This window comes from Callorhinus ursinus, unplaced genomic scaffold, assembly GCF_003265705.2.
Source record: "Callorhinus ursinus isolate GAN/ISIS: 27379988/994484 unplaced genomic scaffold, GSC_fseal_2.0 scaffold21, whole genome shotgun sequence".
Lineage (NCBI taxonomy): Eukaryota > Metazoa > Chordata > Mammalia > Carnivora > Otariidae > Callorhinus > Callorhinus ursinus.
The window spans coordinates 1729403-1746727 of NW_027397083.1; the positions used below are offsets into that span (position 1 = coordinate 1729403).

A 17325-nucleotide genomic window follows, 5' to 3' on the forward strand; every position below is an offset into this window, starting at 1 on the left:
GTGTGCGTGTGTGTGCGTGTGCCCCAGACCGCTTTAATTTCCATCTGTCAGCAGCTTGTGGAAGGACAGACTGACACATGTTCTCTCTTGCCCTCCCTCCTTCCGGCCTGCTACTGACTCACCTGCCCTACTCCTCTCCCCTTCCAGTCCCTTTGGCAACTCTCTGAGGCCTGGCTTCCAGCACGGCCCCGCCCTGTGTGTGTGCGCGCGCGCACGCGTGCGTGCATGCGTGTGTGTGCGTGTGTGCGCGCGTGTGCGTGCGTGTGTGCGTGTGTGTGTGTGTGTGCGTGTGTGTGTGTGTTGGGCTGTGGCTTGGCTGTGCGTATGGAGGCAGGGTCCTAGATGTGCCTTGAGGGAGGTGTGTGGTGAGTGTGTGCAGGGTGTGTCCCTATTTCAGGGGGAGCTGGCCAGCGCACCGGCTCGCGGTGCGAGGTGTGTGAGTTAGCGAGCGTGCGTGTTTGTGTCGTGTTTTGAGGGAGTGGCAGGCAGGAGATGCGGAGGCTGTATTGAGGTGCAAGGTGACCCAGCCTCTCAGTCACTGGGCAAACATTTGCTTAGTCCTGCTCCTCCTGGCCAGGCCGCTGGCCCAGGGGCTCGGGGCACAAAAGCAAAAGGAGCCCATCTTTGCCCTTCAGTTGCTCCCAGATGGGCTCTGAGGCAGGGGCTGGTCCAGGTGGGAACCCAGGGTGTGCAGGGCTGCGGAGGGGGGCAGAGGCTGAGGGAGGGGAGCAGGCCAGCTTCAGAAGAGGAATTGAACTGCAGGGAGAGTGAGCAGAGGGGTGGGGGGCAGCCTCCCAGGCGAGGGAACAGCTCGTCCACACACGCACTGCAGTCTGCGAAGGCCCAGCGTGTTCTGGGAGTCCCTGGCTGTTCCGTGAGACTGGGGCACAGGGAGGGATGATGTGGGGGCTGAGGGCTGAAGAGGTTGTACAACCCGATGGGCCAGTGCCTGACTCATCCCAAGCAGGTGCTCCTAGGAGGGGCCCGTTGCTGTCAGTGATGGGGTACACGCTAGGGGCCAGGCACTGGGCTTTGCGCTTTGGTTCCCATTTCATTCCCCAGTGACTCTGGAGTTAGAGGACCCAGAGGCCTTGGTAGTGGAGGGACTCATCCAAAGCCTCAGTAAGTGGCGGACCTGGGATTTGAAACTGCCAGGCTGCCCACCTTGTCCCCTCTGTGCTGTGCTGTATAAGGCCCTGACCGCATCCTTCTGGAAGGAGTCTGGGAAAGCCTGGAAAGGCGGGAGAGGAAAAGGGTGGGGGAAGTGGGGGGCACAGATACTGTGGAGTGGGCTTTGGGGGAGGGAGATGGGGCTTCATGGGTGACCCTGTCCTCCGGTCTGTCTCCTTTGCAGTCCTGGTGGGTGCCCGGCCCGCCCCCCGCCCTCTGGCTCCCAGGGCCTGCTGGAGGGGATGCTGGCCACCAGCAACTCCAGGGCAGCGGTCTGTGGGGGGTCAGCAGCCTCGGGCCTCAGTGGCCTGTTGGAGGAGGAAGGAGCCACAGCGGGTACTGACCAGGGGAAGCCCCTGGAGCCTAGCGGGGACCCTCTGCCTTCCTGGAGGCCACAGCCGGATGGTGAAGCCAGCCAGACAGAAGAGGTGGACGGCACCTGGAGCCCTTCAGGGGTCGGGCAGGGCGAGGAGGGCCCGACACGGCCCCCTCGGCGGCCCTCCCAAGGCCCTCCTCCCTGCTCTCCCAGTCAGGACTTCTCCTTCATTGAGGTCAGTGCAGGGTGAGCCCAGGGCAGTGGTTGGGCTGTTGGGGGGCATGTGGGTGATGCAGCTGGAGCCTCGGCCTTCAGGCCACCCTGAGCCGTGTCAGCCCGGGGTGGGGGCAGGAAGTGGGCAGTGGGTGAGTCCTATGAACAGGGTACTCTAGGCTGCTGGAGCTGTTGAGGGCTCCTGGGGGATGGGGCAGGGCCATGGGACAGCAATGGCAGTGGTGTTGCCGTTGTCCCAAGCAGGACACCGAGATCCTTGACAGTGCCATGTATCGGAGCCGTGCCAACTTGGGGCGCAAGCGAGGGCACCGGGCCCCGGCCATTCGGCCCGGGGGCACCCTGGGCCTATCAGAGGCAGCAGACTCGGACGCACGCCTGTTCCAGGACTCTACGGGTAGGGCCCCTGTATTGTTGGGTGACATCCGTGTCGCTGCCTGCGGGCTGTGCAGGGGAGGGCTGGTCTGGGCTTGCTGTCGGTGCTGAGCCCCCACTCTGGGCCCTTGCAGAGCCACGAGCTTCTCGGGTGCCATCTTCAGACGAGGAGGTGGTGGAGGAGCCTCAGAACCGCCGGACACGGATGTCCTTGGGCACCAAGGGGCTGAAAGTCAACCTCTTTCCTGGCCTGAGTCCATCAGCCCTGAAGGTACCGTCTGATCCTTCAACCACACGTTCAGCCACTAGCCACCTTATGTCCAGCGTTTCTTCTGTCCGTCCATCTCTCCCTCCCTCCCTCCCTCCCTCCGTCCTCTGGGCCCTTCTCTCCTGTCATTTTGCTCTCCACTGAGGGCCCTGCTGGCCCATGCTGCGTGCTAAGTAGGATGGAAGGAAGAACAAGGCGTTCATGTCCCAGTACTTCATGGGGGTGGGTTGGGGACACAAGCCCTGTCTCTGATTAGCTCTGGTGAAGAGGGGGAGGTGTTTAGGTGTCACTGGGGAGGTACAGATAAGGGCTAGGCCTGTTCAGAGTGTGTGGGGGGATTATTTCCTAATGGTCATACGGTACGGGATGGGAGGGTATATTGAGGAAGGTCTCACGTAGGTATTTGATCTTGGCTTTGAGGCATATGTAGGAGTTGGCTCTGGAGGGTGGGGTGATGACGGGGAGGTGTTCCAGGCAGAGGGAACAGAACGAACAAAGACACAGGGCTGGGAAGTCACCACTGGCTTTGTCCAGCCCAGTTAGTCTGAATTTAGTGTAGCAGGATCTTCTTGAGCACCTACTCTGTTCAGGGCATGGCTCAGCTCTTGAAGGGTTATCTTTAAGGGACTTCCCATCCATCTGGGCAAAAGGACTGCAGAGGGGTCTGTGCCTGATTCTGGGGACAGCATACCCTTGGGAGAAGGCCTTGCCCTCTGGGAATCCTCCTGCTTATTCCTCTGATGTGTCTCTGCACTTGGGCTCATCTCCTAGGCCAAGCTGCGCCCCCGGAACCGCTCAGCTGAGGAGGGGGAGCCTGCGGAGAGCAAGCTGAGCCAGAAGGAGTCCGCCGTGCAGCGTTCCAAGTCCTGCAAGGTCCCGGGGCTGGGGAAGCCCCTTGCGTTACCTCCCAAGCCAGAGAAATCCTCAGGGTAGGTGACCTCGACTGGCCTCACTGGGTTGGCCTGAATTAACTATGTGAAGTTGGCGCTCCAGTTCCTGGTGCTGCGGTGAAGCCTCAGCCTCCCTCTTCCGGTTGGAGGGCGGGTTTCCCTCCCTACCACTTCCTCACTTTGTTCACCTTTCCTAAGGTTTGCCTTATGACGTTTTCCCTGTGCCATCTAGGTCAGAGGGATCATCGCCCAACTGGCTACAAGCCCTGAAGCTGAAGAAGAAGAAGGTCTGAGAAGTCCTTGAGGTGAGAGTGGGTTCCCGGCTGGGGCTCTGTCTGGGGCTCAGGGGTGAGTAGGGCCTGCCCTGGAGGGTTCAGGAGGCCCTGTACCTTCTTCTGGGCCGTTCTCTCCCCCTTTCTCTCTGAGGAAGGCCAGTGGAGCCCAGCTCTAGGACCTGGTGGGCCCCTTGGCTCCCTTAGGTTTTGCCAACAGAACGAGGTGTTGCCTGGGATGGACGAGGAGGAGGGCTTCCGTCCTGCCTTCCTCCCTGGGCTCAAGGACGGTGCCCATGCGCCCCCCGCCCCGTGGCTGGCCCAAGTGGGGTCAGCCAGCCCTTCTGGTCTGGGACCCCTGGAGGCACTTACCAGGCTCAAGGGCCCCAGCTGGGACCCTCCTCACAACTAGGCTCAGCTGGGGGAGCCGGGCTGGGCACAGGGAGAGGAAGCTGAAGCTGAGGGGGCTCCTCTGGCCGCCGTGGTGTCCCCCACGGTGCCCCCTCCTGACCTCTTCCCTCCCCTCCCCCTGGCAGGTCCTTCCCGTTGGGCAGTCTCAGGCGGTGCCCATTCCTGTGGGGTCCCCGGCGAGGAGATGGCTGGAGCCCCTCCAGGCCCCAGGCTGCAGCCTCTGTCCCCCTCCACGTCTGAGGAGCGTCTGGGGAGGCACATTTATGCACTTTGTAGCCCCTGTTTCCTTCCCTCCTGACCAGATTCAGGCATTAGTGGTTGAAGGTTTTGGTCCCTCCTCCCTCGCTCTCTTTACACCTCCCTCTCTGCTTCCTTCCCCAGCCTCCCTTGGGTTTTCTTTTGATACCAGTTTATAGCATTTTTATAAAAGCCTTTGATTTTTGTAATGGGCGGAGCCCTGCCCCAGCCCCAGCCCAGGCCTCCCTCCATCCTGCCAGGTGCCCCACAGAGACCAAGAACATTTTGCCACTTGAAACAATAAAGTTTTTTGGGAATTGGTGCTGCCCAGGTTGTGGTGTGTGGTTGAGGTGCCCCAACCCCCATGCAAGGCCATCGCTGGGCCATCCTGGCCCGCCAGCAGCTCGCCGTGACCCTGAACACTCACCCCCCTTGCGCCCGTGGGCTCAGTGTCCCCGAGGAGGGCGTATTGGTGACAGCAGGCTGTGTGCTGATTCGACCACCCCCGAATCTCCGTAACCGAACACACAACGGGTTATTTTCCATTCATGGCACAGTCCAGGGTGCGCTGGTGGTGGGGACGCTCTGCGCCTTGCAGTCATTTAGATCTCAGCTTCTTCGCTGTGGTGGCTTGGCTATTGGCAGGGGCCTTGGAGTCCCCCAAGGACCAGTGGGAGACCCTTCCCACAGGGACCATAGGACGGGAGACTCTTCCAGTGGCCAGAATTCAACTCCTGGCCCCCGCCAACTGCAGGGGCTGCTGTATTGGGAAGTGTAGTTTAGCTGGGTGGCCAGAGAGCACTGGGTGTTGGTGAAGAGTCAGCCCTTTTTGCCAGGGAGTTCGGCTTCTGTGAACCCTAAGGGCCCTTTTAGCCCATGCATTCTGGAGTGTCCGCCGGGCCCTGGCATCCTCCTCGGCCGGTTCCCCAGACCAGCCAACCACTTTCTCTGAGGCTTGTTGAGAAGAGAGGCCCCCGTGGGCCTCGCCTTGTGGAGCCTGAACTGAGTGGCTGAGGTCAGAGCTACACCTGAATTTGGAAATCATCCCATTCGCCAGAGCTTCTTAGCTTGTTACTACGTTATGTTACATTATGTTATGTTACTTTAGGGGGTATGGGGGCTGTTGACCTAATTTGAGAATTTGACCAAAGCTGTGGACTCCCTAGAAAAATGCACATATACACAGCAGCCTGGAATTTCCATCACGGACCTCCTAGACTAATGGTTCTTAACCTTCACCAGGCATCACAGTTTCCTGGGGTGCTTCCTGACATGTACATTCCTGGGCCCACCTCCAGGCTTCCGATCCAGTAGTTGTGCCCAGGAATCTGCATTTTGAGAAGCCCCCTGAAGTAGAGGGGAAAGAAAGGTGGGGGGTCCCAAGTCAGCTCGTGGCTGCACCCCTGGTGGGTCAGTGCCAGGCAACCCCTGTGCCAACCCTCCCGGGGCCCAGCAGAGTGGTGCTGGTGTGAGCTTTGTCCTGTTCTCTCCCATTCTCTTTTCCTTGTATGAGTAGGACTGGCAGGAGCCCAAGCCAAACACTTAAGACTCATTAGTGGGACAAATGGAGCCTGGGCTGTCCCGGTGCCCGGGCTTTGCTGGGAGGGAAAGAAGAGATGGTCCCGCTCCCAGGGAAGGCAGAGCCAGATCTGGGGTGTGGGTGGGGGTGTCCCACACTCACCCGCCGCCTGGGGAATGGTTCAGGGCCTTTGTTGGGAGCCCAGGAGAGAGGGCAACCCACTCAAGCTTTGACCATAAAGGCAGGTGTGTGACAAATACCACAACTGGGATAGTAACATTCTCGTGGTGCTGCCATTTCTCGGGGCTGTGCCTGGGGTTCTTGGGAGTGGCCTTGGAGGGGCAGGTGTTGTTGGTCTTTTGCCTGGATTTGGATTTTTGGAAACAGCCGAAAGTCACTTGGAGGCTTGCGTTGGGGAATACTCTGGGCATTCAAGGAAGCTGATCAATTTTGGTCAAAGGTGGCTCTGAAGGCATTTTCTGAAGAGTTGAATGAGCTCTGGAAGAGTCACTAGAATAAATGTGCAGCCTTTCGGGCTGAAGGCAACAGGTCAGTGTGCTTATAAAGGAATCAAGCCTTTTTCAACCCTTTTCCTGGATGTTAGAAAGCTGAGCTGTCCCTTCTCGGAGAACCTTGTCCCAATCCCATTACCAGTAGGAATGTCTCATCACCATCTCTCTCCTATTCCTTGCTTCTGAGGCCCTCACCATGAGTCCGGCCACATATGAATCAGATACCAGATGATGGAGGAAGCCTTTGGGAACTGAACAGGAGTGGAGCCCAGGGAGTGGTCCCACATTCCCTGTGATCTAGGAGCTGGACTTGGTGTTCGAGGTCGGGCAGAGCCTGAGAACAAGCTGGCCTTTGCCCATGGTGCCCTCGGGACCTGGGTGGTAGTGGTGGGTGTTGGGTGGGGGGAGTCTTCTGAAGGGTTGCTGCCCACTTAGCTCTTCCTCCTTCCAGTGTCCTGACCCCAAATGTGATCCAGCCATCTGTCGTGGTCACTGCCTGTCCTGAGAGCGTTGGAGGCAGGCCAGTTCTGATGGAGCAGTCATTCCTCGGCTCATGGCCCAGAGCAGGCTGAAGCTGGTGGACAGGATCTCTCTGCCTGTAGCGTCTCACTGAGCCAGAAGCTTCGGCTCACCTGGGACAAGCCCTTTGGCCTCTGTAGCAGCTGCCCGCCCCCCTTCCTCTCCCAGCAAGTGCTGATTGATCACAGACAGGAAAAGGGCTGGCAGGGCTCAGAGGCACACCACCCTGCCCTGGGGAGCGAGCCAGGCCCTTGTGGCTCGAGCCTCCTGGGCGCACAGTGATAAAGTGGGTTTTAATCGCTGCCAGAGAAACGACTCTAATTATACTTTTATTTATATAGCGCTCTTGTCTCCAAAGGGCCAAATACCCGTTCATTCATTTTTTTGAAACAAAGTTTATTGAATTTTCTTCTGATGGCAAAAGCAGAACATTCATGGTGGACCACCTAGAAAACACAGAGAAGTAAGATTCAGAAATCCTCCTGTAACATCGTCGCCCAGATATGCCGCCAACATTTTTTTTTAAAGAATACTTTTTATTTTAGGGTAGATTTTTTTTTTTAAAGATTTTATTTATTTATTTGAGAGAGAGAATGAGAGATAGAGAGCACGAGAGGGAAGAGGGTCAGAGGGAGAAGCAGACTCCCCGCTGAGCAGGGAGCCCGATGCGGGACTCGATCCCGGGACTCCAGGATCATGACCTGAGCCGAAGGCAGTCGCTTAACCAACTGAGCCACCCAGGCGCCCAGGATAGATTTTGATTTACAGACATGTTGCCAAAATAGTACAGAGAGTTCCTCTAAACCCACACCCAATTTGCCCTAATAGTTTACATTTGTAAGGTACACATTTGTTACAACTAATGGAGCAATATTGATGCATTGTTATTTATTCAAGTCCACACTTTATTCACAGTCCTTAGTTTTTGCCTCGCCTCCCCTTTTCTGTTCCAGGATCCCATCCCGGACACCCCCATTACATTTAGTAGTCACGTCTCCTTAGGCTCCCCTAGCCTGGGACCATTTCTCAGACCTTTCTTGTGTTTGGTGACCTTGACGGTGTGGAGGAATCCTGGTCTGGTAGTTTGTAGCATGTCCTTCAGTGTGAGAGTGTCTGATGTTTTTCCTGTGATTAGAAAGGGATTATAGGTTTCCGGGAGGTAGAAGTAAAGTGCCATTTTCATTCTATCGAAAGTACAGGCTCTTAGTATGACCTATCATTTGTTCATTTTTTAAAACAGATTTATCCATTTATATTAGAGAGTGAGCAGGGGGAGGAGCAGAGAGAGGGGGAGAGAGAGAGAGAAGCTCCCTGTTGAGCGCGGAGCCCGCCGTGGGGCCCGACCCCATCACCTGAGCAGAAATCAAGAGTCGGACGCTCCACCAACTGAGCCACCCAGGCACCCCTATCATTTATTCATTTTAACCATGCCGGGCTGGCCGAGGCAGTGTCTGTCAGGATTCTCTGCTGTCAAGTTATTCTGTCCCCCTTCTATGCTGTACTCTTTGCAAGGAAGACCCTAGCTCTGGCATATTCACAGATATGCTTGCAGTCTCAACGTTTCCCCTCACCCCCAAAGCAAAAGCAAAGTCCCAATGGGCGCTTGTTAACTCCTGACCGCTAAGGATCTTGCCAGAAGTTGGGATCTGGGTTCCAGCCTTGACCCTTTTATTTTCATGATTTCTGGAGCTCTTAGCAGGGAAGCACCAATTACCTTTTTAAATGTGTCTGTGCCTTAGTTTCGTCCATGAAAACCGAACTGTTGAGTACTTACTATGCGCCAGGCCCTGTGTGAAGTGTGTTCCATGCCTTGTGAATCCACGGATGACCCAGTGACGGAGGTGATGTTACTGTCTTCATGTTACAGATGAGAAAACTTTGATTTGCAGAAGTTGCCCAGAGTCACACAGCTTTGCAAGTGGTAGAGCTGGAATCGAGACCTTGGTCTGTGACTCCAGAGCTCAGCGCCAAACCATGCTTACCTGGCCTCGTTAGCCACAGAGCAGGGAGGTTCAGAGTGCGGGCTCACGGGTTCCAACCGTGGCTCTTCCATTCACTAGCGGTGTGGCCTTGGGTAAGTCACTTCACATCTTTATGCCTCAGTTCTCCAATCTGTGCAATGGGGACATGACATCTTCCAGATGGGGCTATTGTGAGGCTTAATTTTTTTTTTTTTTAAGATTTATTTATTTTTGAGAGAGAGAGAGTGTGAGTGAGTGCATGAGCAGTGGGGAGTGGTAGAGGCAGAGGGAAAGAGAGAATCTTAAGCTCCTGAGATCATGACCTGAGCCGAAATCAAGAGTCAGACGCCCAACCGACAGGGCCACCAGGTGCCCTGAAGCTTAAATTACTTTAAAAACATGCTTGGCTCAGGATAAGCAGGGAGGGTTATCATTATTGTTATTACTATGGTATTTTTTTTCATTTGTCCGTCCATCCATCCATCCATCCATCCAGGAAAAGCATTGCCTGCTCTGGGCCTCTGTTTCCCATCTATAGTGGGTGTCGAACCAGAGTAGGAGTTCTTAGCCCTTTTTGTGCCATGGACCCTTCTGGTAGGCCAGTAAAATAAAATATACAGGATCACAAAGGAAACTAATTATACTGAAATAAAGCTATCAAAATATTAAAAAACAAATCTGTGGTATATGTGTTTATTTAGTAACATAAAACAAGATCTGGTGGTAGGTCCAATCACTACTACAATTTTGAGGTAATATTAACAATATTTTGAGAATACTGCAGTGACTCACGAGGTATGAAAAAACCTGTCATTATTCTTAGTGACAAAGCCTTAGGTACTCCGGATTCTACTGCGGTTTGACGCTTCTGTTCACGATAGGAAAAAAATGCTAAGTTTCAGTTACAGGCGTGTGAACACTGTCCCCCTCAGTTCAAGTTCACAGATGGCTGAATTGTTAACCACGGACCCCAGATTAAGAACCGAGGTGCAGGATGCCTGGGGTTCCTTCCAGCTCTGCCAAGTGTGAGTCTGATCCCCAGGAGTCCTCTGGGTGGGGAAAGGGAGCCCTGGGCTCTGAGGATGTTGGCCCCAGGACAGACATAACACAGGGCCTTTCAAGCCTCAGCCTGGCTTTCCTGAATTGCTCTTCGAGAGAGGTTTCAGAGACACTGGCTGGCAGCGCCCGCCTGTGGAGCCTTTGCCCTCATGGATCAATGGCTGCAACTGCAGATCTATTAACCCAGCCCTTTGTTCTCAAGAAGCAACCTGCCTTTCTTTGTTAACCCCTGCCAGTCTGGCCCCAAACAGGATTCCTTCTGTGTTCCGGGCTCAGCACTAGGTCCAGACACACATCAGGAGAAGGGCAGCACCCCGTGGATGACGGGGACCCAGCAAGGGTCAGCGGCTCTGCTGGGTTCTCTCATCGAAATGTTTGGCTCACTGAATCAGCAAAGACGTCAAGCCCCAGGCCCAGCTGAGCTTCAGACACTGTTCTCTCCAGATTACTAGAAGCCTCTATCCCTGCTTTACCACGCATGGGAGTTTGGGGTCTTTTCCACCCCAGGATCCACACATAACCATCCCCCCCCCCCATCTCTCTCTCTCTCTCTCTCTCTCTCTCTCTCTCTCTCTCTCATACACACATACACATACACACACACACACACACACACACTCACTCACTCTCCTTCAGATTCATATACAGGTTAGGGCTGGTCTTACCCAGCATGAGAAGGAACCATAGACTCAAGCTTTGGGGTGCTTGGAAGGTGGGAAAGGACTTCTCTCCCCTAAAGTCTGCAATTTGCGGCCCCCGATAGCCGGTATCTTCATCACTAACCACCGGGTATCTGGGGATTAAGCTTTGCTTCCCCACCCCCCAGCCCCGCCCCCGGGCGTTTGTTTTAGAGTGAAGATCTCTAAGGGAGTGCTAATTTCTTCTGACCTTAAAGCCTTTCTTAGAGCTTGTTCAAGGAGCAGGGCAGAGGCACAGAAGGGGAAGTCATGGGGACCGAGGGCCGGAGACCCTGCCGGAGCTGTGCTAAGGCCCTCAGCAAACTCCTCGATTCAGTTCCATCCAACAGACGTTTTATCGGGCCATCTGTTATTCACACTGGGCACGTGGAGATAAGGCAGGTACAGCCTCTGTCTCGGGATAAACATCTGGCAATAACCCCAAGTGTGGTGTCATAGAGATTATAATGGTGACATGTGGACAGAGCTGGACCGTGCTGAGCAGTTTGCTGACTCGGGGGATCTTGAAGGGAGCCGCACTGAGCAGTTAGCTAGGCCTGGAAGGTGGGGTTTGTCAGAGCGTGGGAGGAAGAGGGAAGGAACTGCACCCCGGGTGGGGGTGGAGTCAGCCTGGGCAAAGGCCGGTGTCAACACGTGATACTCTCCATGGTGAGTGTTGTCTTGGTCGGCTCAGGTGCGGTTACAAAATAGGACAGACCCGGTGGCTTAAACTACGTCTCGCTGTTCTGGGGGCTGGAACCCTGAGATCAAGGCACTGGCAGGTGGTTTTCCTCCGAGGCCTCTGTCCTTGGCTTGCAGACAGTCCTGCCATCTCCCCATGTCTTCACGTGGTCTTCCCTCTCTGAGAGTCTGTGTCATAAACTCTTCTTTATAAAGACACCAGTCTTATTGGATTAGGGCCCATCCATAGGACCTCATTTTAACTTAATTACCTCTTTAAAGACCCTATCTCCAAGTATAGGTATTTGTATTTGAGGTATAGAGGTGAGGACGTCAACATAATGAATTTGGGCAGGGAACACAATTCAGCTGGTAACAGGATTTGACTGCGGAACATGCAGAAATGGGCCTGGGTGGGAGGGTGGGCTGGGGATGGGCTGAGTCAGATCAGGAAAGGCCTTGACTGTCTGGGTTGAGCCTTTTGTATCACTACTTAAAGTCGTTGGCACCTGCTCTGGCCTCCTCGGAGGCCCGCTGGAAAGAGAAAGCATCTCATCTTCCGGTCCCCAAAGCACTGGAAGTTCTGGGAGTGGTGAGATTTGCTCAGGCCTACAGCCCTCAGGGCTGGTCATGGGGTGTGCCCCGAGGAGGGGCCAGCAGGGGCTTGTCTGCCATGCCCCGTGGGAGCCCCGCCCAGCTGGGTGGGTCCCAGCATCACATCTAGTAGTGAACCTTTCTGCTTTCCAGAAACTCCCATCTGGGTGGGCAGGACTGTACAAAGATCTCACTAATCTGAGTCTGATGGATCACAGAGAGCTCAGCTTGCCCGGGAGCGGAGGAAGCGGAGTTCTGCGTCGGGGGTGAGGCCACCCTGGGCTGGGAGGCTAGGAGGTCTGTGGTCCTAGGCTGTCTGCCTTTCCTTCTGCCTCCTGCTTTCCTCCGCCACAAAACGGGAGGTGGGGTGGAATAAACTCCCTAAGGGCCTGGCCCTTACAGCATTGACTTCAGGATCCAGAAACTGAGAAGGAAGTAGGGGCAGAAGGGCGAGAGCAGGGGGTGGAACCCACGGGCCCCTGGGGAGAGCCTCCCTGCTCCACCCACCAGCCAGGACGGGGAGGCCTGGGAAACTACTCTTCTAGGACGCATAAAGCTGGTGGCAGCAGGGATGGAGGGCGAGTGCTCCTGCTGCATAATTCTTCTCAAAATCCTTTATTGACCTCGTGTGTTGGGTGCATGAATTCTAAGTGTAGAGCTTGATGGTTTTCCAGGTATGAATATATTTGTGTAACCACCACTCAGATCAAGATATAGAACATACCAGAGCTCAGAAGTCTCCCTTCCTTGTACCCCTTTGCACCCCACCCCCAGACAACCACTCTTCTGACCATGAATTAGTTTTGTCCTTGAATGTCGCATACACAGAATCATACAGTATGCACCCTTCTTAAAAAAATGTTAAATTGCAGTATGACATATTAGTTTCAGGGGTACAGCATATAGGGATTCAACAATTATATACAGTAGGAAATGTTCACCATGATAACTGTAGTCACCATCTGTCACCACACAAAAGGTATTACCATATTACTGACTATATTTCTTATGCTGTATTTTTCATCCCCGTGACTTCTTTATTTTATAATTGGAAGTTTGTACGTCTTAACCCCTTCCCCCTTCACCTATCACCCACCCTCCCTCCCTCTGGTAACCACTAATTTGTTCTCAATATTATGAGTCTGTTTCTCTTTTGTTGTTGTTGTTGTTTTGTTCATTTGTTTTTTCAGATTCCATGTATAGGTGAAATCATATGGTATTTGTCTTTCTCTGTCTGACTTATTTCACTTAGCATAATACTCTCTAGATCCATCTTTGTTGTTGTGAATGGCAAGGTTTCATTCTTTTTTGTGGCTGGGTCGTATTCCACTGTATATGTATGTACACCGTATTTTTTTTCTTTCTTTCTTTCTTTTTTTTTTTAAGTAAGCTTGGTGTCCAGTGTGGGGCTTAAACTCATAACTTTGAGATCAAGAGTAGCATGCTCTACCGACTGAGCCAGCCAGGCACCCCTAGACCACATCTTCTTTATTCATTCTTGAGTTGCTTCCATATTTTGGCTATTGTGAATAATGCTGCTATAAACATAGTGGTGCATCTGTCTTTTCAGATTACTGTTTTTGTTTTCTTCAGGTAAATATGCAGAAGTGGAATTACTAGATCGTATGGTAATTCTTTTTGTTTTCTTTAAAGATTTTATTTATTTAGGGAGAGAGTACGTGAGCAAGGGGAGGGGCAGAGAGAGAGGGAGAGAAAGAATCTCAAGCAGACTCCATGCTGAGCGTGGAGCCCGACATGGGACTCGATCTCACAGCCCTGAGATTATGATCTGAGCCGAAATCAGGAGTCAGACATTTAACCAACTGAACCATCCAGGTACCCCAGTAGTTCAGTTTTTAATTTTTTGAGAAAAGTCCATGCTATTTTCTAGAGTGGCTGCACCAGTTTGCATCCCCAGCAACAGTGCAAGAGCGTTCCCCTTTTTCCACATCCTCATCAACACTTGTTGTTTCTTGTGTTTTTCATCCTAACCATTCTGACAGGTGTGAGGTGACACCTCATTATAGTTTTGATTTGCACATCCCTGATGATGAGAGATGTTGAGCATTCCATTGTGTCTGTTGGCCATCAGGATGTCATCTCTGGAGAAATGTCTATTCAGGTCCTGGTATGCACTCTTTTGTGTCTGGCTTCTTTTGTTCGCTCTTATATCTGAGAGGCTCTCCCACTGGATTCTGCTGGAAACAAGGAAGATCCTCCTCAAAGAGTCTGTTCCACGTATACTCCTGAGCTTGCCTCTTCCCTGAAACATGACCCCCAAATTTCTTGACATTCCTCCTGTCAGGACATCTGCCCATTCATCTGGGTGGGCTTGTGACTGTCTTGATCAACAGTGAGTGTGGGGAGGATGCTTTGGACTTCCCAGGCTGAGGCATAAACGGTGATGCAGCTTCTGCCCGATGTGCTAGAACACTGGTCCTTGAAGCACTGGGCCACCTTGGAAGACTGCTTCCTACCCTGAGGCTGCCATGTTCCAAGGACGCCAAGACGCATGGGGAGGCCACACATACGCACCCTGTTGTTAGTCCATCTTGAGTCTACCCAGGCAAGGCACCTCACATGCAAGGGAATGGGTGCTAGAAGATTCCAGCCTCCAGCTGTCAAATCATGCCCTGCCTCCACATCTATCCAGTTGAGGCCTCAGACATCATGGAGTAGAGACACGTCATCCCTCTGGTCACACGTCCACCCTGTGCCCTGTCCAAATCTCTGACCCATGAAATACAGCTGCCTAATAAAATGGCTGTTGCAAGGTGCTAAGTTTTGGGATAATTTGTTCCCCCAACAATAACTAGAACATGGGGCGAGAAGCAGCTGGACCTGGGAAGGCAGAGTTAAGCCTGGTTGGGACCTGGCAAGAGAATCTGCTTTCCTGAGCCCACCCTGCTCCCCAGCCCTGCCATGACCTTATGCTTGATCCTTTCTTCCGACCTGCTCTGATCTGTTTTAGGGCGCTTGTCAACTAATTCTCTGCCTCCTCCATCCCCCCAACGGAAAAGGTATCTTTTGTAAGGGTATGATTCCTCCTACACATCTTTGCCTCCCTATCAGAGCCTCCTGAAACGGGGAGCGTATAAAATATCTGTGAGTACAGTCTCCGGTATGTGTGAGGAAAGTGTGTAATCATTCTTGGTCTCTTCAACAAACAGTGTTGGGAAACCTGGACAGCTACATACGAAAGAATGAAATGACCATTTCTTATGCCACACACAAAAATGATTAAAGACCTAAATGTGAGACCTGAAACCACAAAGATCTTAGAAGACAGCACAGGCAGTCATTTCTCTGACATTGGCCATAGAAACATTTTTCTAGATACGTCTCCTGAGGCCAGGGAAACAAATGCAAAAATACACTATTGGGACATCAAAACAAAGAGCTTCTGCACAGTGAAGGAAACGATCAACACAACTAAAAGGCAACCTACTGAATCGCAGAAGACATTTGCAAATGACATATCCCATAAAAGGTTAGTATCCAAAATATATAAAGAACTGATACAACTCAACATCCAAAAACCAAATAATCCAATTAAAAAATGGGCAGAAGACATGAACAGACATTTCTCCAAAGAAGGCATCCAGATGGCCAACAGACATAAGAAAAGATGCTCAACATTTTTTGAGCATCTCAACAGGATACAAAAATACTAATTCAAAGGCATACATGCACCCCGATGTTTATTGCATTATTTACAATAGCCAAACTCTGGAAGCAGCCCAAGTGTCCATGGAAAGATGAGTGGATAAAGATGTGGTATAGATGTGGTGTGTACACACACACACACACACACACACACACACACACACAGGAATATTACTCAGCCATATAAACGAAGGACATCTTGCCATTTGCAACAATGTGGATGGAGCTAGAAAGTATAATGCTTAGTGAAATAAGTCAGCCAGGGAAAGACAAAAACCATATGATTTCACTCATGTGGAATTTAAGAAACAAAACAAATGAGCAAAGAAAAAAAAAAGAGAGAGAAAGACAAACCAAGGAACTGGCTTCTTTCATTTAGTGTAATGTTTTCAAGGTTCATCCATGTTATAGTATATGTCAATGCTCCGTTCCTTTTTATTGTCAAGTAATACTCTTTGTATGGCTATACTACATTATATTTGGTAGGCACTTGGACTGCCTTCACTTTTCGGTTGTTATCAGTAATGCCCATGAACATTTGTGTATATGCTTTTGTGTGGACATAGGGTTCATTTCTGTTGGGTTTATGTCAAGGAGTGGAATTGCTGGGTCATATGCAAACTTGATATTTAACCTTTTGGGAAACTTTCAGATTGTTTCCCGGGCAAGTGCACCATTTTCCAGCATTGTTGTGAGGGTTTTGGTTTCTCTGTATCTTCGCCAACACCTGTCTTCTTGATTCTAGCTCTCCTAGTGGGTTTTGAAGCGGTATGTCTTTGCGGTTTTGCTTGGCATTTCCCTGCTGGCTAACGATGTTGAGCATCTTTTTATTTGCACATTAATCTCCTGTATATCTTCTTTGGAGAAATGTCTATTTAGACCCTTTTCTGATTTGTCTTTTATTATTGAGTTGTTGGAATTCTTTATATATTCTTGATACAAGTCCCTTCTTGTGGTTTGCTTTACAAATTTTTAGGAAAGGCCATTTCTCAGCTTCCCTGTTTCTGGGTTTACTGGCTGAAGAATTGTGTCCGAAACAAAACATTGGCTAATCCACAAGGCAGAGCAAAAACCCCATTGGAAGCAACAGCTCATATGCATTCTTGGTGCTGGTGAAAACAGACAGGATTGTCCTGGTTCCCCTTTCCTCTCCTTTCTTGTTTCTGGAGCTTTGCCTCCGCCCTTGGGTCCCTAACAGCACAGGGAGGAGGCACATGTCAGAATCACCTGTGGGACTTTTGCAACTCTTACAGTCTCATGGCTCCCCGAGCATGTCCTCAGATACACTTTCCTCTTCCCTCCACCCACACTTTCTTTTCAAGAACCACTGTCCTAAAAGGGACACTTGGAGACAAACCCTGGCATGGCATGAAATGGCCCCTGGGTGGCAGCAAAATTGAGATGAAGGGCCAGGGGTTGGGGTCAATGGCCAGTGCTGATCCCCAAAGAAAAATGGTATGGAGGTTCCTCAAAAAATTAAAAAGAGAACTATTATATGATTCAGCAACCCCACTTCTGAGTATGTAGCCCAAGGAATGGAAATCAGGATCTCTAAGAGCTATCTGAACCCCTATGTTCATTGCAGCCTTATTCACAATAGCCAAGATGCAGAAGCAACTGAAATGTCCATTGATGGAGGAATGCATAAAGAAAATATGATATATGGGGCACCTGGGTGACCTAGTCTGTTAAGTGTCTGACTCTTGATTTTGGCTCAGGGCATGGTCTCAGGGTCATGAGATCGAGCCCCATGTTGGGCTCTGTGCTCAGCAGGAAGTCTTCTTGAGATTCCTTCCCTCTTCCTCTCCCTCTCTTCTCACTCACTCTCTCTCTCAAATAAATAAATAAATCTTAAAAAAAAGAGACGATACGGTATATATGTACAATGGAATATTATTCAGCCTTAAAAAAAAAGGAGATCCTGCCATTTGCAACAACATGGGTGAACCTGGAGGACATTAAGCTAC

The 17325-nt window shown here is 51.6% G+C and overlaps 1 protein-coding gene across 2 annotated transcripts in view; it reads left to right on the plus strand.

Moving 5' to 3' along the window:
* TNKS1BP1 (tankyrase 1 binding protein 1) overlaps positions 1-4492 on the plus strand; it is a 24206-nt gene extending 19714 nt beyond the window's left edge. For both annotated transcript variants that reach the window (XM_025878862.2, XM_073904596.1), the window contains exons 7-12: positions 1355-1721; positions 1964-2114; positions 2227-2363; positions 3132-3289; positions 3483-3555; positions 4059-4492. In XM_025878862.2, coding sequence (XP_025734647.2) covers positions 1355-1721; positions 1964-2114; positions 2227-2363; positions 3132-3289; positions 3483-3543 — 874 coding nt within the window. In that variant the 3' untranslated portion in view covers positions 3544-3555; positions 4059-4492. The remainder of the gene's footprint in view (positions 1-1354; positions 1722-1963; positions 2115-2226; positions 2364-3131; positions 3290-3482; positions 3556-4058) is intronic.
* The last annotated feature ends 12833 nt before the right edge of the window (positions 4493-17325 follow it).